General features: G+C 42.4%; 2 protein-coding genes across 3 annotated transcripts in view; both read left to right on the top strand.

Moving 5' to 3' along the window:
• The window catches only part of LOC139561902 (lysine-specific demethylase 6B-like), a 47,396-nt gene extending 42,611 nt beyond the window's left edge, over nt 1-4,785 (top strand). For both annotated transcript variants that reach the window (XM_071379315.1, XM_071379314.1), the window contains exons 18-20: nt 1-64; nt 346-519; nt 3,184-4,785. The exon at nt 1-64 is cut by the window's left edge and continues 63 nt beyond it. In XM_071379315.1, coding sequence (XP_071235416.1) covers nt 1-64; nt 346-519; nt 3,184-3,207 — 262 coding nt within the window. In that variant the 3' untranslated portion in view covers nt 3,208-4,785. The remainder of the gene's footprint in view (nt 65-345; nt 520-3,183) is intronic.
• A 3,835-nt stretch (nt 4,786-8,620) lies between these two features.
• Nucleotides 8,621-16,138, top strand: LOC139561348 (transmembrane protein 88-like). Its single transcript, XM_071378376.1, has 3 exons — nt 8,621-9,114; nt 11,593-11,994; nt 14,917-16,138. Exons 2-3 carry the CDS (start codon nt 11,599-11,601, stop codon nt 15,202-15,204), a joined length of 684 nt encoding a protein of 227 aa, XP_071234477.1. The 5' UTR covers nt 8,621-9,114; nt 11,593-11,598; the 3' UTR covers nt 15,205-16,138.
• The last annotated feature ends 7,008 nt before the right edge of the window (nt 16,139-23,146 follow it).

The raw sequence follows: 23,146 nt of genomic DNA, 5'->3' as shown, positions 1-23,146 counted from the left end.
GAAGAAGATCTCCTACCAAAGCCGGGTGAAGGATGAGCCAGCCTACTACTGCAACGAGTGTGACGTGAGTAATACATCTACCCAGCCCTCTCGTTACAAACCCTCAAACCTCTGCCAGCACCAAACCGCCTTTAACTGAACCCAAAACACACAAACACTTACCTTACAATCAGAGAGCCCGTCTCGCTTCTGAAAACCGCATTACGTCAACCCGCTGTCTTCCCTCATAATTGCTTCAGCATGCTTTCAATTCATCCCCATGCATTACAATACGAGCCCTGTCCCACAGCCCAGTGATCCCTGCCTGTATACTGACTGGGTGTGTGTATATATTCTGTCCACCAGGTGGAGGTGTTTAACCTGCTGTTTGTGACGTCTGAGAGTGGCAGCAGGAAGACCTACGTGGTCCACTGTGAGGACTGTGCCCGCCAGAGGAACCCCAGCCTCTCCAACAACGTAGTGGTGTTGGAGCAGTACCGCATGGAGGAGCTAATGAGTACCTACGACACATTCAACCTGGTGAGGAGACACACATATTTTTCTTATGAGACACATGCATATTTATTTTTTATTAAAACTTGATTTAACTAGGCAAGTCAGTTAAGAACAAATTCTTATTTACAATGACAGCCTACCAAAAGGCAAAAATAAATACAATATAAATATAGGACAAAACACAACAAGAGACACAACTCTACATAAAGAGAGACCTAAGACAACAACATAACAAGGCAGCAAAACATGACAACACAGCATGACAACAATATGGTAGCAACACAACATGGTAGCAGCACAAAAACAGGGTACAAACATTATTGAGCACAGACAGCAGCACAAAGGTCAAGAAGGTAGAGACAACAATACATCACACAAAGCAACCACAACTGTCAGTAAGAGTGTCCATGATTGAGTATTTGAATGAAGAGATTGAGATAAAACTGTCCAGTTTGAGTGATTGTTGCAGCTCGTTCCAGTCGCTAGCTGCAGCGAACTGAAAAGAGGAGCGACCCAGGGATGTGTGTGCTTTGGGGACCTTTAACAGAATGTGACTGGCAGAACGGGTGTTGTATGTGGAGGATGAGGGCTGCAGTAGATATCTCAGATAGGGGGGAGTGAGGCCTAAGAGGGTTTTATAAATAAGCATCAACCAGTGGGTCTTGCGACGGGTATACAGAGATGACCAGTTTACAGAGGAGTATAGAGTGCAGTGATGTGTCCTATAAGGAGCATTGCTGGCAAATCTGATGGCCGAATGGTAAAGAACATCTAGCCGCTCGAGAGCACCCTTACCTGCCAATCTATAAATTATGTCTCTGTAATCTAGCATGGGTAGGATGGTCATCTGAATCAGGGTTAGTTTGGCAGCTGGGGTGAAAGAGGAGCGATTACGATAGAGGAAACCAAGTCTAGATTGAACTTTAGCCTGCAGCTTTGATATGTGTTGAGAGAAGGACAGTGTACTCTAGGACCAGCCATAATCCAAAGTACTTGTATCTTTCTTATTATGAGACACACACCATATTTCTTATTATGAGACACACACCGTATTTCTTATTATGAGACACACACGCCGTATTTCTTATTATGAGACACACACACCGTATTTCTTATTATGAGACACACACACCGTATTTCTTATTATGAGACACACACACACCGTATTTCTTATTATGAGACACACACACCGTATTTCTTATTATGAGACACACACACCGTATTTCTTATTATGAGACACACACACCGTATTTCTTATGAGACAGACACACACACCGTATTTATTATTATGAGACGCGCACACACACCGTATTTCTTATTATGAGACGCGCACACACACCGTATTTCTTATTATGAGACGCGCACACACACCGTATTTCTTATTATGAGACGCGCACACACACCGTATTTCTTATTATGAGACGCGCACACACACCGTATTTCTTATTATGAGACGCGCACACACACCGTATTTCTTATTATGAGACGCGCACACACACCGTATTTCTTATTATGAGACGCGCACACACACCGTATTTCTTATTATGAGACGCGCACACACACCGTATTTCTTATTATGAGACGCGCGCACACACACCGTATTTCTTATTATGAGACGCGCACACACACCGTATTTCTTATTATGAGACGCGCACACACACCGTATTTCTTATTATGAGACGCGCACACACACCGTATTTCTTATTATGAGACGCGCACACACACCGTATTTCTTATTATGAGACGCGCACACACACCGTATTTCTTATTATGAGACGCGCACACACACCGTATTTCTTATTATGAGACGCGCACACACACCGTATTTCTTATTATGAGACGCGCACACACACCGTATTTCTTATTATGAGACGCGCACACACACCGTATTTCTTATTATGAGACGCGCGCACACACACCGTATTTCTTATTATGAGACGCGCACACACACCGTATTTCTTATTATGAGACGCGCACACACACCGTATTTCTTATTATGAGACGCGCACACACACCGTATTTCTTATTATGAGACAGACACACACCGTATTTCTTATTATGAGACAGACACACACCGTATTTCTTATTATGAGACAGACACACACACCGTATTTCTTATTATGAGACAGACACACACCGTATTTCTTATTATGAGACAGACACACACCGTATTTCTTATTATGAGACGCGCACACACACCGTATTTCTTATTATGAGACGCGCACACACACACCGTATTTCTTATTATGAGACGCGCGCACACACACCGTATTTCTTATTATGAGACGCGCGCACACACACCGTATTTCTTATTATGAGACGCGCGCACACACACCGTATTTCTTATTATGAGACGCGCGCACACACACCGTATTTCTTATTATGAGACGCGCACACACACCGTATTTCTTATTATGAGACGCGCACACACACCGTATTTCTTATTATGAGACGCGCACACACACCGTATTTCTTATTATGAGACGCGCACACACACCGTATTTCTTATTATGAGACGCAGACACACACCGTATTTCTTATTATGAGACGCGCACACACAACCTTTGTAGTTTTTTTGTAAGACACGAGCACACTCGCTCAGTCTGCCCTGACTGTGTTTTGTATACATCTGCCTGACAATCTGAGGCCAGTATATCTAATGTTTTGTCCTCTGTCTTCTCTCTCCAGGCTGCAGCACCCAGTTCACGGTGATGAAGATCCTCCACGTCTCGCAGCCATAACCAAAACTCCTGCCAGACAGGACTAAACACACCTTTTAAAATGTCTTTTAACCTTTTTTCCTTCATTATTTAAGATTTTTTTTACTACTACTTGCCGATCAAAACAGCCAATCGAAAACCAGTTTACTACTCATCATCACTGTTTACAAAACCAAACCGCCAATCAAACTCCAGTTTACTTTTGTTGTCTACGGTGCTCAAGACCAGCTTACTGGTTTCTGGAGGACTTGAAAAAACGGAAAGGCAGTTGGTGCTAGCTACCATTGTAAACAAGCAACTGGGTGGACGGTTGTCATCAATGGCATGAATTTGTGTTATTTCCGGATTTCTTAAAACAAATTGTCGTCTTGAATACTGAAATGTGTAAATGCTGTTTGTATTTTTTTGTGGGGTGCTGTTTTTTTTTTTTTATAATTTATTTTCCTTTTTTTTAAGACTAGATCAGCCTAGATATATACCACATTGGCCTTGTGACTTGTATTTAGAAGATAAATAAGATGGAAAATACTAATAATAGAGAGATGACATTTTTCTAAAAGCATTAAGAATAAGAAGACACTTTTTGTTTGGAATGCTTCGAAACATACGGGTTTTAAAGACAATTTTGTTTTTTAGTTCTTGTCTTTCTGACTCTTGTATGTGTTGTAAATTTTGTGTTTTTACAAATGTATAATGTTTATTTCCTTAGGAGAGAGAAAGAAGGCAATTGTCACACCTCTTTAGGAGTACATCAGGTCTTTGTTTTAATGAATTGTTTCCATTTTTCATTGTGATTAATATTTCAGTTGGTGTAATAATTAATTGTGTTGTACCTCTGATTTCATTTTGTTTAGAGTTTTTTTTTTTATATACAGATTTATTCTTTTTTTTGGGGGGGGGGTTGTACATTGTTCTTTTTTTATTTAAAATGTGTCTCGTATTTATTGGATGTCAATGTTCTCCCCTTGTTTTTATTAGGGTTGTACAAGTTTGAAAGGTTTTTTATGGTGATTTCTAAGTCCTCTGTCACAACTGTGTTACAGGAGGACAACGTTTTCTCTGGTGCTTCTTCTGGTTCTATATAATAAATGATATTTCTAATGAATATAACTTACACCTTCCCCTGTAGTTGCTAGGATACACAGCTGAGGTAGAAAATTGACTAACGGAATACTGTCTTTGTAATGCGTGAAAAAAACAAAACTACATTTTCTGTACATTTTTCTTTTCTTTTTTTATCTGAGAAAATGTAATTTAGTTTTTCAACCTTTTTAGGGGCCTTTAGATTACATGAATGATTTAAATAATATCTGTTGGAGTATTGACAGCTCTCTGATGAACAATTTCTTATTTTTATTCCTTAAGATGAGAATTCTATTTTTCCTGTTCCAAAATACCTTTTCTTTTCCTTCTCTTTGTGGTCATTCATTTTAAACTGCACTGTTTAGAGAATTCACAGACACACACACACATACACAACAAACTGAGCCAGACATGTCTTAAACACTTTGTGAATTTATGTGACATTACTATGACTATTATTAATAAATAAATGCTTTTGATGAAGCCACATTTGCATATATTTTTTTGTAACTTTAAAATTAAATTGAGGGTACTCACCTCAGCTGAACCGCTAACAGTCACATGAGTTGTTCTTGTCTGAAACAGACCACATCTCTTACCAGATACCACCACCAATTGGAAATCACCTAATGTAAAGAAATGTAACATCCCAGTTAGTCAATCTGAAAATATACATACTGTAGGCTACTGTGGGCTTGTAACTATAAAATCTAGTGTAGAATCTAGCATTATAAATTAATGAAAAAAGCCCTCAGGGTTACCCATGAGCATTTGGCCTGTCCAATCTGAGAGAAAAAACCCTGCTTGACTGTTTACTTGCCTAGTTAAATAAATTAAAAAATAAAATATATATAATAATAATCCATCTATGGTGTTTTTGAACATCCAGCTCATCATCTTACTTCCTGCCTGCGGCTGATTGGCTGACAGACTGACCACTGACGTGGGTGTGAGGGGATGTGAGACAGAGGAGCGGATATCTTCTATTTACGCTTTGGCCCCATATACAATAACAACCCAAACCCTCATATCGCTCGGCTGTCGCAACATATGCCTGGCACTTGCAGAGGTCGCTTCATTCAAGACAATCACTAACAGTTTTGTTTGACGTGTATGTGTGTGTTGAAAAAATAAAAATCGGTGTTAACACTGGTTTCCATATGGTGAATCTCATCCAAGGTAAACTGAGTGAGGAAGCAGGCCCTAACCAACAGCAGTGTCATACAGATAGCAGACAGGGCAGGAAATAGCAGGGAGCAGCACACAGGACTCAATGACAAAGTAGAGATTTCAGTTTCTCTCCCCTGATCATTTCACTGACAGAGACAACTCTATAGTACGTGTGAATTATTTCAGGGGATAGGAATGGACTACCGCTGAATGGTGGTGAAATAGCCAGTAATTGTTTTGACATCCATGATTACGGATGCTGATTGATCTAATACAATCAGGAGACTTCAACACAGACATATACACAACATTGAGGGAGAACGAAGTAAAAAAAGCAAAGGCCGCTCATATTCAAAATCACCAAACACATAACCACCAATCCAGCACCGATCTGGTCCTGTACCTAATCTTTCTCTATTGGGTCCATCTAATATCAGTTATTTCAGAATAATGATTCATTCTTGCCTCATCAGTGGAAAGCGATGAGAGACAGAATGTCCGTGTGTCCCGTCCTGTGACCCGGGGTGAAGAGATCAACAAGGGGTCAAGGACAGAGGAACGCTGGACAGACCGGAGGATATCCTGCTTCCATAGGAAGTCGCGTCCGGCGTCCACAACGCCCTGATATCGACCGCCATGATGAAGATGTGTGTGGGGTTATTAATAAACATAGCCGATGCTCCGACTATGAAGTAAGCTATTATTAATTTACTGTTATTCAGATGGTATCAATGCAATATATAGATTGTTATGTGGATATATACCTTACTTGAAGACGTTTCTTCAAGGTTTCCCTCAGTGAATAGGTTCAACACGGCACACTCGGAGAGGAGTATTGGCAAATATTGGCAAAGAGTCTCCATAAGACAGTCCAATACGGAGTTGGTTGGACAGACTCACAAAATGCAAACATTACAATTACTCAATCAACCTGTGTGATATCAGAGTTGTGTGGTTTCATGCTTGACTATACTCCTCACCACAGATGCAACAACAGTTCGTTTTGGAAGCTATTTCTTCTTCTCTCACTCCCTCCGTCACTCTCTTTCTCTCAGCAGCACGTCTGATTGCATTGCGTAAAACCACATCCCCGTCTTCCACCCTCCTCCCATCCCATCTACTAATTCATCTTCCACTTCTTGCACAATCCAACATTAACAAAGTAAACCATAGGCCGTGTATGACATAAACACAGATGCAAATCAGGCTCTTGGGTGTACAGTACAGTCGGAGATAGAAGATGGTACGGATGAGGCATTTTTCTTATTTCTTTGCTCTGATAAGCATTATATCATCTAACAAATGACATCAACATGTAAAGATCAGTATCTCTAACTCAGCTATTTCAGCCTGTTTTGATCGCCTCTGTCTCTCTAACCCCATTTATGCCTGTTTCTAACTTGCGTCTTTTGTCCTGATCTCGTCCACATTCTGATTGTGCCTTCATTTTTTATATTTTTTTTGGGGGGGGGGGGGGGTTACCACGGCAACTATTGTAGTTATCTAGTGAACTTGCTAGCTTACACGACCTGTCAAAAGTTTTAGAACACCTACTCATTCAAGGGTTTTTCTTTATTTTTACTATTTTCTACATTGTAGAATAATAGTGAAGACATCAAAACTATACAATTACACATATGGAATCATGTAGTAACCAGAAAAGTGTTAAAAACATTGAAATATATTTTATATTTGAGATTCTTCAAATAGCCACCCTTTGCCTTGATGACAGCTTTGCACACTCTTGGCATTCTCTCAACCAGCTTCATGAGGTAGTCACCTGGAATGCATTTCAATTAACAGGTGTGTCATCTCGAAAACTTTTGACCGGTAGTGTACTTCAATGGATTTGGGAAATAATTGCTGACCAACTCAAAGGAGAGAAGAGAGAAAGAAAACACAGAGAAAAAATACAGAGAGCGGAGAAAATCAGATTAGCCAACAGTCTCTCTGATTCCTGTGATCTGTACTCGCTCTCTTATCAGTTGAGAAATAATTTTTCTGCCCCTCTCTTGCTTATAACCCTTTCTTCCTCCCTTGTTCCACTGATCCCTCTAGTTATCTGTCTGACCCGTGATTCCTAATATTGTTATTTTTCAACATAAGAGAACACCAGGTTGTGACATCACTCTCTAGACCTTGAAACATCTTTTACATCTCTGTGACACGTAACAGTTATGCCATCCATCCTCTGTTCCTTTCATTCTCTATCTGGGGTCTTGACCTTTCTCAGCAGGACCCATCCCTAAACACTATCAGAGCTGAACTGGCCCACCCATCCCCACCCTGTGTGAAGCTGCTCTCTCTCAACACTATCTCCCACTGCTACAGACTCATGGGTTTTGAAGAAAGGGAAAGGGGGATACCTAGTCAGTTGTACAACTGAATGCCTAGGGTTAGGGCTAGGGTACGGCTAGGGTTAGGGTTGGAGCTAGGGTTAGGTTAAGGGTTTAAGCTAGGGTTAGAGTTGGGGTTGAGCTAGGGTTAGGGTTGGGGTTGTGGTTAAGGGTTAGGTTTGGGGTCAGGGTTCAATTAAAGGCTAGGGTTGGGGCTAATAGTGTAAGTAAAGTGTCATACCAAAATGTGTTACAGTGTACTTACAGAAATCTTTGTACAATAACAAAAGCACTGTAATGTAGATCTTTATATAAGTTAGTCTAACCAACCAGGGTTGTGATCCTGTCTGTAACATGGTGGGGATGTCAGGGGCACCGTGTAGCCTCTGCTCCATCCCTGACTGCTGATTAGACCACAGCGACACAGCAGCTCTTTAAATAAACACTCGCTCTCTCTTTCTCCCCGTCTCTCTCTCGCTCCCCCTCTCACTCTCCTTCTCCCCTCTCCCTCTCTCCACATGCTCCATCACTTCTCAGGTTATCAGAGGAGCTCCAACCCCAAAGACCCCCAGAGTGCTACACACAGTTAACAGATGGAACGAGAGAAGAGATGTGGGTGCTCTGCAAGCACTGGGTATAGTAGTTAAAAGGGAGATAGAGGGAGGGGAGTGAGTGTAACGGGCACAAGCACTCGATGTAGTAGTTAAGAAAGGGAGTGGGAAAGAGGGAGGGGAGAGAGGGAGGGAGAAGTGAGTGAGTGAGAGCGGGAGAGAAAGGCATCCCTCTAATTCCTCAAGAGGGGCTCTTGTATCAAACAGAGAAAGAGTGAGAATAGGAGAAGAGGAGGGGCAGACTGACGGTGGGAGGTACAGAAGTTTGGGATGATTCTAAGGAGCTGAGACCCAAAACGTTGAGGCTGAAGTAGTCAAATGCAGTCAGGGAGAGAACAGCGGACGAAAAGCGGACATATCCCTGACGCACCCACGACGAGTGGAAACAGCAGGAGATCACCACTACGGCTACAGAAGGCCAACATACCAGCATACCACTACAATACAAGCTGGTCCCAACTTCATTGACAAGAGTGTGAAGGAATCTGAACTGATGCATAAAGGACTAGAAGCGTGAGAACCGCAAGGGGAGATTTGAGAGAAGACAGGAGAGAGAGAGAGAGAAGTTGTTAAAGTGTGTGAACATTGTCCACCTGCTTGTATACGTGGTTAAGAGAAGGAGGGAGAGTTTCAGTGTAACTTCAAGAAGAGAAGAGAACCACAAGGATCGGAGAGAGGCTCTACCCTGCTCCACGCAATGTGAGTGAGAAACCACAGCCACAGAGAGGTTGAATTAACTAAAACATTCTTTTCAGATGATTTCTAATCTAATATCTATGAAAAACGTTCACAAAAGCATTTTAAAATGACAATTCTTGTTATCATCACTGATAATGAAATGCGTAGATAACGTTTCAGACAGGGGTTACATGTATGCAACTGCCAGCCAAAAGACAATAGAATAATAGAACAAAAGAGCTTCTGAATGTTCTAGATTAGAACGTCAGAATATCTGAAGGACCATCTTGAATGTAGTTCAGTGCTTTATTCGTAACCACAAGCTAGAGAGGAAGCTCATTTGAAAATACCAGTCATTTCTATAGCGTTAAGATCAAGTGTCTCCATGCTTATGAAAAACAATCAACGCCTCATAAAAAGAAAAAAGCAAGCCAAGTACAGTGTGTAAAACAGATGGCCAAGTAATGGCCAAGTGTAGGCCAAGTAACGGCCAAGTGTAGGCCAAGTGTAGGGCCAAGTAACGGCCAAGTGTAGGCCAAGTGTAGGCCAAGTGTAGGCCAAGTCTTGGCCTTATGTCACAATGAGTGAACTAGTTGGACTCTTCCTGCACCCCCGACCTTAGACCTGAACAACAACACTTCACTAACAATGGGAGGTTGACGTAGAACACGGTTGAGGTAACGACGTCTGGCAGCGACACATCTCAAGTGGACCTCTTTCGTAGCGTGGTTGGGGTCAGGGTTAACAGTCGGATGAGGTATGCGGGTGATGTGTATTTGTTGGGTAAAAGTAAGAAGGGGTGGTTAAAAGAAGATGAGTACCCACGTATACCCTATGTCTCTGGCCAGGAGTTTATCATGGTCAGGAAAAACTCGTTCAGATTCCGAGTGTTTAATAGTCACATGTACAGAGTTGCAGGTGTGATTGCAGGGTACAGTGAAAATCTTGGGCTTGGAGCTCCAACATGCAGGACTAGTGAAATAAAATAAAGAAAATGGTTATAAAACAATAGAAATAGAAGTAGCACTATATACATAATGGCAACTGTGGCAGTGATGACTAAATACATGTCCATTGGGGTGGAAGCAGAGTAAAGACTGTTGAGGGGGTGGGTGGAATGACCATAGGGGGAGCAGCAGCATGATCATGGCCCTACCAATACCTAATATGTGGGTGGTTTTGTATCCTGCACCTGTGGAAGTGCTGGATGTGCCCGTACTAAAAGTACTAAGGAGAGGAAGAAGAACAATACCCATACAAACACTGCCTTAATTCTCTTGAGTGTACTTACATACCACCAACACGTATTCTCCTCTTTGCTATGGCATTAGTTTTACCCTGCACTAGTGGAATATTGCTCAATACACTTTTACACAACTTCTGAACTAACATTGTTAAGTTCTAGACCTTTCTGGTCTGCCCTGATAGATTTATCACTTTGGTGTAGAGCGGTGCTGAGCGGTGCTGAAGGTAGGGGTATTTCTGGGAGGAAGGCTGGCAACTGACCCTGGTCCATTGTTCAGGCTGGTTTGGACAACGCTTAGTAAGGGGAGGAGGGGGGGGGGGGGGGTTGCTATCCTGTCACTGTTAATGGGACATGTCAGTTAGGAGTTGTTACTTATAGCTGATTCAGGGAAACTTTCAACTTGGTCTGCGGTGTTTTGGAGTTGTTTTTACCATACTGGAAGAATCAAACAACACTTTTACAGTGTATTGAGCATAAGGCCATGACATTACTTGTACATTTTCTATTTCTGACAAGACATGAACTGCAGTTTGCAACCAGTGCCAAGATAAACAAATGCATTCAGGCACGTGCACAAGCATACACAGATGCACGCACGCACACACACACACACACACACACACACACACACACACACACACACACACACACACACACACACACACACACACACACACACACACACACACACACACACACACACACACACACACACACACACACACACAACACGTGTATGCACACACGCATCCTTTGATTCTGTCTCTTACCCTTCATCTTCATCTTATCCATCATCATCCTCTGTGCACCCTCGCCTGGCAATTAGGTTCCTTTCCTCTGGGCCAATCAGCTTTCAGATAACTATCCTGTTCTGATAGAAGATATAAGAGTTTATAGATTACGCCGTGCAGCCTGCCTTCCTCTTCCTCTAACAGATAAAGTCCTCTAACCTCCCTGTGAACTCCCTGGTTCATTCTACCTTTGAAGACTGAACCTCAGCTATGATATGTCTACGGACCATGTTTGCGATAGACATGAGTTTGAGACAGGGAGAGACTTCTGTTGCACAAATTGGCTATCAAAAAGCATGACACTGACACTATAAAGATCCACTCATGAAAGGCCAAACCATCTCACATTCGCATATGCTTGGAACAGTATTTCCACATCCGAGAAGTAGGGACCATTTTTGCTTAAGCAAACCTGGCTGAACTCTGCCCCTTCTTCCCCTCTCTCCCTCCCCTCCTCCCCAGTTGACCATGAGTATGAGCGGCACATTGGAGAAGGGGGCTCACCACCAGGCCCTTGACCTCTCTGAGGAGCTCTCTCCCCACATGCACCCCCATCATCACCCCCACCACCAGCACCACCACCACCTCCAGCACTCCAACTCCCTGGCCTCCACCGCCCCCGCGGGGACACCCTCCGGCGTGGTGGTGCCTCCCCCGTACTTTGCAGCCGAGAGCGGGGGAGGAGGGAGTGACGCTCCCCTGGAGCTGAGGGGCTCTCTGGACTGCTGGGCGTGCTCGGTGCTGGTGACGGCCCAGAACCTGGTCATAGCGGGGATCAACGCCTGCCTGGCCGGACTGGTGTTCGGACTCATCCTCACCCCGGCTATAGTGATGGTGGTGTTTGGGTTCCTGTGTCATTCTACGGTAAGGAGGGAAAGCGGTGGGGGGTGTATTCTCCTTCTCCTTCTTCTTCTTCTCCTTCTTCTTCTTCTCCTTCTCCTTCTTCTTCTTCTCCTTCTCCTCCTCCTCCTCCTTCTTCTTCTTCTCCTTCTTCTTCTCTTTCTCCTTCCCCTTCTTCTTCTTCTTCTCCTTCTTCTTCTTCTTCTTCTTCTTCTTCTTCTTCTCCTCCTCCTTCTTCTTCTCCTTCTCCTTCTTCTTCTTCTCTTTCTTCTCCTTCTCCTTCTTCTTCTCCTTCTTCTTCTTCTCCTTCTTCTTCTCCTCCTCCTCCTCCCTCTTCTTCTCCTTCTTCTTCTTCTTCTCCTTCTTCTTCTTCTTCTTCCCCTTCTCCTTCTCCTTCTTCTTCTACTATTCAGGCAGAGAGTTGTGACGCTCTCTAATGAATAACCTGAGGGAAAATTCGGTAGAAAGGTTACTCCATCTTCCAAAGTTCCTGAGTGTCATTTCAATTTCACATTCATAACTCATCTACTGTATGTGTCTGAGTGAAGGTGTGTTTGCTAACACACTCATAACATTAGAGCCTTGGGGAGGTATCGTCACGAGAAGCTAACTAGATAATAGATCAGAATAATATTAAATAATCGTATGGTATACAGAGTAGTGATATAGGCTGGCATTTCAGGAAGGACTAACTGTAAATCCTAAAACTCATAACAAAACTTTCACCACCCAGCATGAGTTTGGAAAATTTTAGCAGAAGATGAGGGTGGAGTTTGGCCCTCTGTGATGAGTTTCATAAGCAGATCAGCCAGAGAGTTTCTCAGTATTTCTCAGATGTTTAAGAACAGGGGCTGCATCCCAAATGGCACCCTATTCCCTTTATAGTGCACTACTTTTCACCAGGGACCATAGAGCTCTGGTAAAAAGTACTGCTCTATATAGGGAATATGGAGCCATTTTGGAGAGAATTTTTGAGAATCCGACTGGACAGGTCAGGAGTCAAGGGAAAGACTTTAAAGAATAGAGGGAGGTAGGGATTAGCTTGCCTAGCTGGTCCCACATCTATATGCTTTAACTAACTCCTACAAATCTAGGACAAGGCTATGTCGAAGAAAGCTTTAAACACACACTCACAGATTCACAGCCAGAATAGGAAAACATTAAGTGTGAAATGAATTTGGCACACTTGAGCTCACACACAGACAGACGCACACAGAAGCACGTGCGTGAGCACACACACACACACACACACACACACACACACACACACACACACACACACACACACACACACACACACACACACACACACACACACACACACACACACACACACACACACACACACACACACACACACACAGTCATTAGTAAAGTGGTCAGTATTTCTGTGGCCTTTTTTCCCATTCACACTCTCTGACCCACTATGACCTGTAGGGGTGGCAGGGTGGGACCCTAAAACTAGTGGGGCTAACTGGGGTCAAAGGTGTGTGTGTGTGTGTGTGTGTGTGTGTGTGTGTGTGTGTGTGTGTGTGTGTGTGTGTGTGTGTGTGTGTGTGTGTGTGTGTGTGTGTGTGTGTGTGTGTGTGTGTGTGTGTGTGTGTGTGTTGGTTCACAGGGACATGTTACAGGATTCCCCTCCCCTCTAACCAATTAGGAACCTTGTGGCACCAGATTAAGGAGGGATTAGGGTGGAGAGGGAGAGAGAGGGAGGAATGAAACAAAGGAGAGAGGTGGATGAGAAAGAAAGGAAGGAAGGAAGGAATGTTAAAGCTAGCTAAACAAGTTATCCTGATCTCGCAGTTCGTTGTCACAAAATATTGAATTACTCAAACTCTGAAAAACATTCACCAACAATTTTGAAAAAGGGGAAGGGAATATCTTCACTATTTATTTGTATTTTTCATTTAACCTTTATTTAACTAGGCAAGTCAGTTAAGAACTTAAGAACAAATTCTTATTTACAATGACGGCCTACCCTACTAAGCAGCTGCATTAAACTACATTAACTTTAACTTGCATGATTTCAGAGCTAGACACCCCAAAAAGAGCTATGAATATCAAGTCTTTTCAGAAGGTTGGCTGTGGGACAAAAAAAAACCTGACCCCCTGGCCTCAGAAAGTAGAAATAAGCATGGACATGTAGTGTTATCTGTTCACCTCCCAACCTCTTTCCCGCCATCCCTCCCTCCCTCACCCCTCTGTGCCTCCCCTCTCCCTCCCTTTCTCCCTCCATCCCCCTCCACTTGCGTATTCTGTTCTTACCACATAGAGATAAGGAAGGATGACAGCCCCTCCATTTTCCCTCCTGTGCATTCCTCACATTCTCTCCATTCTCTGCTACCACTTCTCCCTCACACTAACAACATCAGATACCACACCAACAGGCGGACATTTTAAATCTAAAGTTCCATAGATATTATTGTGATGTTTCACAGCTGTGATATAAGAATGGCAATTCATCACATTTCATCTATGGAAGGGCCCCTCCTTCTTCGTGTGTGTGTGTGATCTGCTCTGTGTCTGTCCTGACCTCAGACACACATTCCACCAGGGGCACGTCATCGTCTCCCTGCATCTCCTCCTCTCCTCCATCTGTCTATCCCCATATTCGTCCTTGACTCCTCCATCCTTCACTTCTCTTGAACATGGGTGCTGAAACCAATAACTCTCTCCATCTGTTCTGAGAAGACTCCAACAGAAAACTTTATTTGCTTCATCAGCTTGTCAGAAACTAGCTTTTTATAGCAACATTTGAGATCAATGCATTTCTGTTGCATTGACATTGCATTATTGTCATTATACAGTCATAAGAACATGATGTCAATCTCTTCATTGTTGGTGCAACACATTCTTCTGATCATGTGAAAAACAGCAACATAATCAACCAGAAAAACCAACCCTTGTCACTCTCCTCTCCTGCCCCCTCTGCTCTCCTCTCCCCAGGTGCGCCCTCAGGGGACGACCCACTACTGTTCGGACCTGCTGAGCGACGGGGGCTGTGTGGCCCTCCTGGTGGTCGGGTTCCTCCTGGTTACCCCCCTCCTGGTCCTGGCTCTGGCTGCCTACTGCCGCCTGGCGCGTCACCTCCAGCTGGGACTCTGCTTCATACCTTACTCCAGGGCCGTCTACAAGAACCTGCCCGCTACAAAACACCGTGGCCTGGGAGGGGGCTGCTGTGGAGGCAGCAGGTCTGGAGGGGAGGGAGGCGGGAAGGGAAAGGTCTGGGTGTGAAGGGGGAGAAAGGGGAGGGATTGAGGTTGGAGGAGGGTGCAAGGAGGAGAGAGGGGGGATGGAGGGAAAGAGAGAGGAAGAGGCAGAAAGAGAGAAAGACAAGGGGGTAAGAAAGAGAGAGAGGGAGAAAGGAGGGAGAGAGCGTGGGGGGAGGAAGGGCGAGCCAAGATTAGAGGAGATGGGATGAGAGGAGGGAGATGGGATAAGAGGGAGGAAATGAAAGGAGAGAAGGGAGGAGGAGAAAGAGGACAAAAACTACAGCAGCAAACTAATATCTGGGAAGACTACAGTATAGGCACCATAGTTTAAAGAACAAAGTAAACCATTCCTCTGGCCTGAGTTCAACCGAAGTAACCCCCCTCACACCACCACGCTATATGCTATCCCTTTAATGTAAAAGTTGCCTTTAAACCATTGATATATTGTGCGAAAATGTTATAGCAGACAAAAACGGAGCAGGGATTTTTACACTGTTCTAGAAGTAGAGGCAATAAATCAAGAGCAAGCATCTCAATCACACCGCAGACTACCTTTAGTTTATGCAGTGACACACTGGGCATTAATGAAGAATATATCACTGCCATGTGTCCACATTTTATAAAACATTTGAGTCATTTAGCAGGACGCTCTTTCCAGAGCAACTGGGGTTAAGTGCCTTGCTCAAAGGTACATAGACACATGTTTCACCTATTAAACACTCTGGGATTTAAACCAGCAACCTTTTACTTACCTGTCCAACGCTCTTAACCACTAGGCTACCTACACCTCTTTAAGATGTCAATAACATTGATTCAAGACAATGTCTTTAAGCATTTATACACCATGAAGGACATTTTGTGTTTAGTATAGTTTGTACATTTAATTTACTACGGTTTATGACTACTACTGTTTTTTGTACATTCCCTTTTGTCAAATATAGCCTATTTGGAATCAATTGGAGTCATTTTTCTTTTATAAAAAAAACAGAGTTCATTGTGGTTATGCATTCACACGCACGCACGCACACACACGCAAACACGCACACACACACACACATCATTATGGGTTATACACACTCCTCTACAAAGTGGAGGAGAGGTTATTGCATAAGTAAATCACAAGCAGAGCCAGTGAGTACAACTGCTTGGCACGAGGACTTCATAAACACGTCACATAAACTCGCTCCAGCTGGATATTATCACAAGTTTAAATGTGACTAATGTGTATTAGTGTCTGGATCCACCAACATAACATAACTGGGGGAGTAATGATGACGAGACGAGAGGATACTTGAATGTTATGATATAGTGCCCTCTTGTGCTTTTTCAGTGCATGACACGATGAGTGCAGAAGTGTTCCAGCAATCCTCTTCTGTTTTTGCTTCTATTTTATTTATTTATTTATGTTTGTTTTACGGCACCTGGTATTCCCAAGCAGTCTCCTGTCCCAGTACTAACCCAGTACTATGGCCACAAGCATATTTTTTTTACCCAGTTTTCTCCCCGAATTGTGACCTACTGTAATGGCTTTCGTTGGTGGAAAGAGAGGAGGACCAAAATGCAGCGTGGTACGTATCCATAATAAATGTTTAATCGAGAATGAATACAAAAAAAGAACAAGAGAATCAAATGAAAACCGATACAGTCCCGAATGGTGCAAACACTGAAACGGAAACAAGAAACAATCACCCACAAAACACAATGAAAAACAGGCTACCTAAATATGGCTCCCAATCAGAGACAGCGACTGACACCTGCCTCTGATTGAGAACCATACTAGGCCAAACACATAGAAATAGAAATACAGAACAATACATAGAAAAACAACATAGAATGCCCACTCCAACTCACAACCTGACCAAACTAAAATAAAGACATAAAAAAGAAACTAAGGTCAGAACGTGACACCTACCTGGCTGCCTACTTCTTATCACACTGCTCGCTTAACCCAGGTGTCAGCCGGAGTGACGGAGGAAGCACTGTTCGACTGACGACCGGAGTCAGCTTGCAGGCGCCCGGCCCTGTCACAAGGAGTCGCTAGAGCAGTGGTTCCCAACCCTTTAGTTACTGTACCACCAACTGAATTTACTCTACCTGGAGTACCCCTGAAGTACCCCTCATGTGCATTTTACCAGTAGGACTATCGCCTCATGAGTCTTCTCAAGTACCCCCCTTGTGGATAGACTAAGTACCCCCAGGAGTCCTAGTACCCCTGGTTGGGAACCACTACACTAGAGCACAATGAGCCAAGGAAAACCCCACTGGCCAAACCCTCCCCTACCCCGGACTGCGCTGGGCCATGTGTGCGCCTTCCTATGGGGCTCTCAGTCATGGCCGGTTGTGACACAGTCTGAGAATCGAACCAAAGGCTGTAGTGCTTTTGACCGCTGCGCCACCCAAGACCATCAGCAATTCTCTTCTGGTTTGAAATAAGCACTGGAGTCAGTTTTTTGACATATGTAATTTGTTAAATTGCAATCTAACAAATTACAGTAAGACAAGAACTTAACCACAGACACAATCTTATTGGGGTGCCAGATTCAAAAACTGTTACCACTATTCAATAGCATACAAATATACAACAAACGAGACAATGATTTCACAATATTGTCCACAATCTAGAAATAATATCAATAACAGACTTATACCAGAGTTGTCTGACAGGTCGGCTTCAAAATGAGTGTTTTCATTGAAGAAGAAATCATCGTTTTGACTAGATGGGATACAGCTTTGTCAGATTTGGCTTTTCGTGGCAGGTTAGAGAATTTACGCAGCAGGTTAGGAGAATTAGGTTAGGGTTAGGAAAAGGGTTATGCAGGGCATACACTACACAAGTTCTACAATCTTAACAACTTAGACTTGTCCCAAATCTGTCATTCTGTCCATCCTCAAGCCTAGGACGGTCTTTTTTTTTCATGACCTTATCTCTATTACAGCATATTAGATGACTGTCATTCATATTCCATTCACCCAGTTCAATGTAACATTGATAGGTTTAGGCTACTACATGATACTCATATTTTCTCTATACCCATCATGAGGTTGATACAACCTAGCCTATGAATGGCTGCGCTTGGGTAAAGCGCACTGGGTAAACCTGCCAGGTAAGTATTCTGAACAAAAATATAAACGCAACATGCAACAAACAATTTCAAAGATTTTACTGAGTTACAGTTCATATAAGGAAATCAGTCAATTGAAATAAATTAATTAGTCCCTAATCTATGGATTTTACATGACTGATTTTCAAGATATGCATCTGTTGGTCGCAGATACCTTAAAAAAAGGTAGGGGTGGATCAGAAAACCAGTCAGTATCTGGTGTGACCACCATCTGCCTCATGCAGCGCGACACATCTCCTTCGTTGTCATACACGTCAATCCAGAGCATCCCAAACGTGCTCAATGGGTGACATGTCTGGTGAGTATGCGGGCCATGGAAGAACTGGGGTATTTTCTTGTGCACAGACCCTTGCGATGTGGGGCCGTACATTATCATGCTGAAACATGAGGTGATGGCGAGGGATGAATGACACGACAATGGGCCTCAGTATCTCATCACGATATCTTTGTGCATTCAAATTGCCATCGATAGAATGCAATTGTATTCATTGTCGGTAGCTTATGCCTGCCCATACCATAACCCCACCGCCACCATGGGGCACTCTGTTCACAATGTTGACATGTGCCAACCGCCTGCCCACACACCATACACGTGGTCTCCATTTCCATGAAACATGGAACCAACACTTTACATGTTGTGTTTATATTTTTGTTCAGTATGTTTTGGGTTCCATGTAGAACCCTTTCCAAAAAGGATTCTACATGGAACCCAAAACGGTTCTACATGGAACCCAAAATGGTTCTACTTGGAATCAAAAAGGGTTGTACCTGGAACCAAAAAGGGTTCTCCAATGGGTACAGTCGAAGAACCATTTTGGAACTATTTTTTTAAGAGTGTAGTGTAAGTAGATCCAATTGAAATATCACCACCTTTAATAGTATAAAATTGTAAAGCAAATCAAATCCTATTTTAACTCGCCCTTGTGTCCTGATTCAACAGAACTGATCCCAGCCATGGAAGCTGCCAGAGCGAGGGGGGACATTGCTTACATCCGCTATGACAGGCTCATTGTCCACCCTCCCTCCCAGAATCCTGGAAGGGATGAGAGAGCCAAGCCTATGGGTCCGTAGCTTCAACCCCGCAGCACCACACACACCAATTGATTAATGGACTGCTGAATGCATATTTGTTTTACTTGCTTTGTTTGCTCTTTTCCATATTATGTCTCTCTGATAAGCTACCCAGGAAAGGGCTGAAAATAGCCCATATTAATATATGTAGCCTTAGAAATAAGGTTCATGAAATCAATAACTTGCTAACATCAGATAACATTCATATATTAGCCTTTTCTGAGACTCACTTAGATAATTCATTTGATGATACATCAGTAGCAATACAAGGATATAACATCTATAGAAGAGACAGAAATGTTTATGGGGGAGGTGTTGCTGTATATATTCAGAGCCATATCCCTGTAATGCTTAGAGAAGATCTTATGTCAAGTGTTATTGAAGTGTTGTGGTTGCAGGTTCACTTGAGACATCTAAAGCCTTTTCTTTTGGGGTGTTGCAATAGGCCACCAAGTGCCAACAGTCAGTATCTAAATAATATGTGTAAAATGCTTGATAGTGTATGTGATGTAAACACAGAGGTCTACTTTCTTGGGGACTTGAATATTGACTGGTTTTCATCAAGCTGTCTGCTCAAGAGGATGCTTCTCACTGTAACTATTGCCTGTAATCTGGTTCAGGTTATTAATCAACCTACCAGGGTGTTTACAAACACTACAGGAACAAGATCATCCACATGTAGCAATATATTTTTACTAATGCTGTAGAACTTTGTTCTAAAGCTGTATCCGTACCCATTGGATGCAGTGATCACAATATAGTGACTATATCCAGGAAAGACAAAGTTCCAACAGCTGGGCCTAAAATAATGTATACGAGATCATACAAAAGATTTTGCTGTGACTCGTATGTGGATGATGTTAAAAACATTTGTTGGTCTGATGTGATTAATGAGGAGCATCCAGACGCTGCACTTGATGAATTTATGAAATTGCTTTTCCAGTTATTGATAAACATGCACCTGTTAAGAAACTGACTGATAGAACTGTTACGGCTCCATGGATTGATGAGGAATTGAAAAACTGTATGGTTGAAAGAGATGGGGGCAAAAGGAGTGGCTAATAAGTCTGGCTGTACATCTGACTGGCTGACATACTGCAAATTGAGAAATTATGTGACTAAACTCAACAAAAGAAGAAGAAACTTTATTATGAAGCCAAGATTAATGATATAAAGAATGATGGGAAAAAAACTTTGAAGTACTTTAAATGAAATTATGGGCAGAAAGACAAACTGAACATCTTTCATCGAATCAGATGGCTTATTCATCACAAAACCATTTGATGTTGCCAATTATTTTAATGATTACTTCATTGGCAACGTGGGCAAACTTAGGCAGGAAATGCCAACAACAAACAGTGAGCCATCGTATTCATGCATTTTTTTTAAATAATGAAAAAAAGCATTGCAAGTTTGAATTTTGTAAAGTTAGTGTGGGAGAGGTGGGAAAATGATTGTTAGCGATCAATAATGACAAACCTCTTGTCATTGAAAACTTAGATGGAAAGCTACTGAGGATGGTAGCTGACTCAATAGCCACTCATGTCTGTCATATCTTTAACCTGAGCCTAGAGGAAAGTCTTTGTCCTCAGTCCTGGAGGGAAGCAAAAGTAATTCCGCTACCCAAGAGTGGTAAAGCGGCCTTTACTGGTTCTAACAGCAGACCTATAAGCTTGCTGCAAGCTTTCAGCAAACTTTTTTCAAATTGTCTTTGACCAAATACAATGCTATTTCTCTGTAACCAAATAAACAACAGACTTTCAGCATGCTTATAGAGAAGGAGGGCACTCAACATTCTCGGCACTGACACAAATGATGGATGATTGGTTGAAATAAATTGATAAGAAGATTGTGGGAGCTGTACTGTTCAATTTCAGTACAGCCTTTGACATTACTGACCATAACCTGTTGTTGAAGAAACGTACACTACCGTTCAAAAGTTTGGGGTCACTTAGAAATGTACTTGTTGTTGAAAGAAAAGCACATTTTTGGTCCATTAAAATAACATAAAATTGATAAGAAATACAGTGTAGACATTGTTAATGTTGTAGATGACTATTGTAGCTGGAAACGGCAGATTTTTAATGGAATATCTACAGTACATAGGCGTACAGAGGCCCATTATCAGCAACCATCACTCCTGTGTTCCAATGGCACGTTGTGTTAGCTAATCTAAGTTTATCATTTTAAAAGGCTAATTGATCATTAGAAAACCCTTTTGCAATTATGTTAGCACAGCTGAAAACTGTCGTTCTGATTAAAGAAGCAATAAAACTGCCTTCTTTAGACTAGTTGAGTATCTGGAGCATCAGCATTTGTGGGTTCGATTACAGGCTCAAAATGGCCAGAAACAAAGACCTTTCTTCTGAAACTCTTCAGTCTATTCTTGTTCTGAGAAATGAAGGCTATTCCATGCGAGAAATTGCCAAGAAACTGAAGATCTTGTACAATGCTGTGTACTACTCCCTTCACAGAACAGAGCAATCTGGCTCTAACTAGAATAGAAAGAAGAGTGGGAGGCCCCGGTGCACAACTGAGCAAGAGGACAAGTACATTAGCGTGTCTAGTTTGAGAAACAGACGCCTCACAAGTCCTCAACTGGCAGCTTCATTAAATAGTACCCGTAAAACACCAGTCTCAACATCAACAGTGAAGAGGCGACTCCGGGATGCTGGCCTTCTAGGCAGAGTTGCAAAGAAATAGCCATATCTCAGACTGGCCAATAAAAAGAAAAGATTAAGATGGGCAAAAGAACACAGACACTGGACAGAGATATGGATTTTCTTTTCCAACATGGCTAATTCAGGCAATGCTTCTTGTGAACAGCAAACTCAAATTTTGTGAGTGTTTTTTATAGGGCAAGGCAGCTCCAACCAACATCTGAGCAGCTCACAGATTACTGCACCTGTACATAGCCCATCTATAATTTAGCCCAAACAACTACCTCTCCCCCTACTGTACTTATTTATTTTTCTCCTTTGCACCCCATTATTTCAATCTCTACTTTGCACATTCTTCCACTGCAAATCTACCATTCCAGTGTTTTACTTGCTATATTGTATTTACTTCGCCACCATGGCCTTTTTTTTGCCTTTACCTCAAATATATCTCACCTCATTTGCTCACATTGTATATAGACTTATTTTTCTACTGTATTATTGACTGTATGTTTGTTTTACTCCATGTGTAACTCTGTGTTGTTGTATGTGTCGAACTGCTTTGCTTTATCTTGGCCAGGTCGCAATTGTAAATGAGAACTTGTTCTCAACTTGCCTACCTGGTTAAATAAAGGTGACATAAATAAATAAATAAATAAAAATCTCCAATCTCGTCTCATTGATTGGACTCCAGGTTAGCTGACTCCTGACTCCAATGAGCTTTTGGAGAAGTCATTAGCCTAGGGGTTCACATACTTTCCCAACCTACATTGTGAATGTTTCGATGATGTATTCAATATTGACAAGAAAAATACAATAATTTGTGTGTTATTAGTTTAAGCAGACTGTGTTTGTTTATTGTTATGACCTAGATGAAAATCAGATCAAATTTTATGACCAATTTATGCAGAAATCCAGGTATTTCCAAAGGGTTCACATTTTTTCTTGCCACTGTATATAGCTTCGCTATTGTTATTTATTGTGTTACTATTTTCTATGTTAATTTGGACATTTTCTTAACTCTGCATTGTTTGGAAAGGGCTCATAGGTAGACTAAGTATGTCACGGTAAAGTCTACACCTGTTGTATTTGGTGCATGTGACAAATACAATTG

This window comes from Salvelinus alpinus, chromosome 31 (genome assembly GCF_045679555.1).
Source record: "Salvelinus alpinus chromosome 31, SLU_Salpinus.1, whole genome shotgun sequence".
Taxonomy (NCBI): domain Eukaryota; kingdom Metazoa; phylum Chordata; class Actinopteri; order Salmoniformes; family Salmonidae; genus Salvelinus; species Salvelinus alpinus.
The sequence above is the reverse complement of the archived record's forward strand: the minus strand, read 5'-3'. Positions and strand labels throughout refer to the sequence as shown.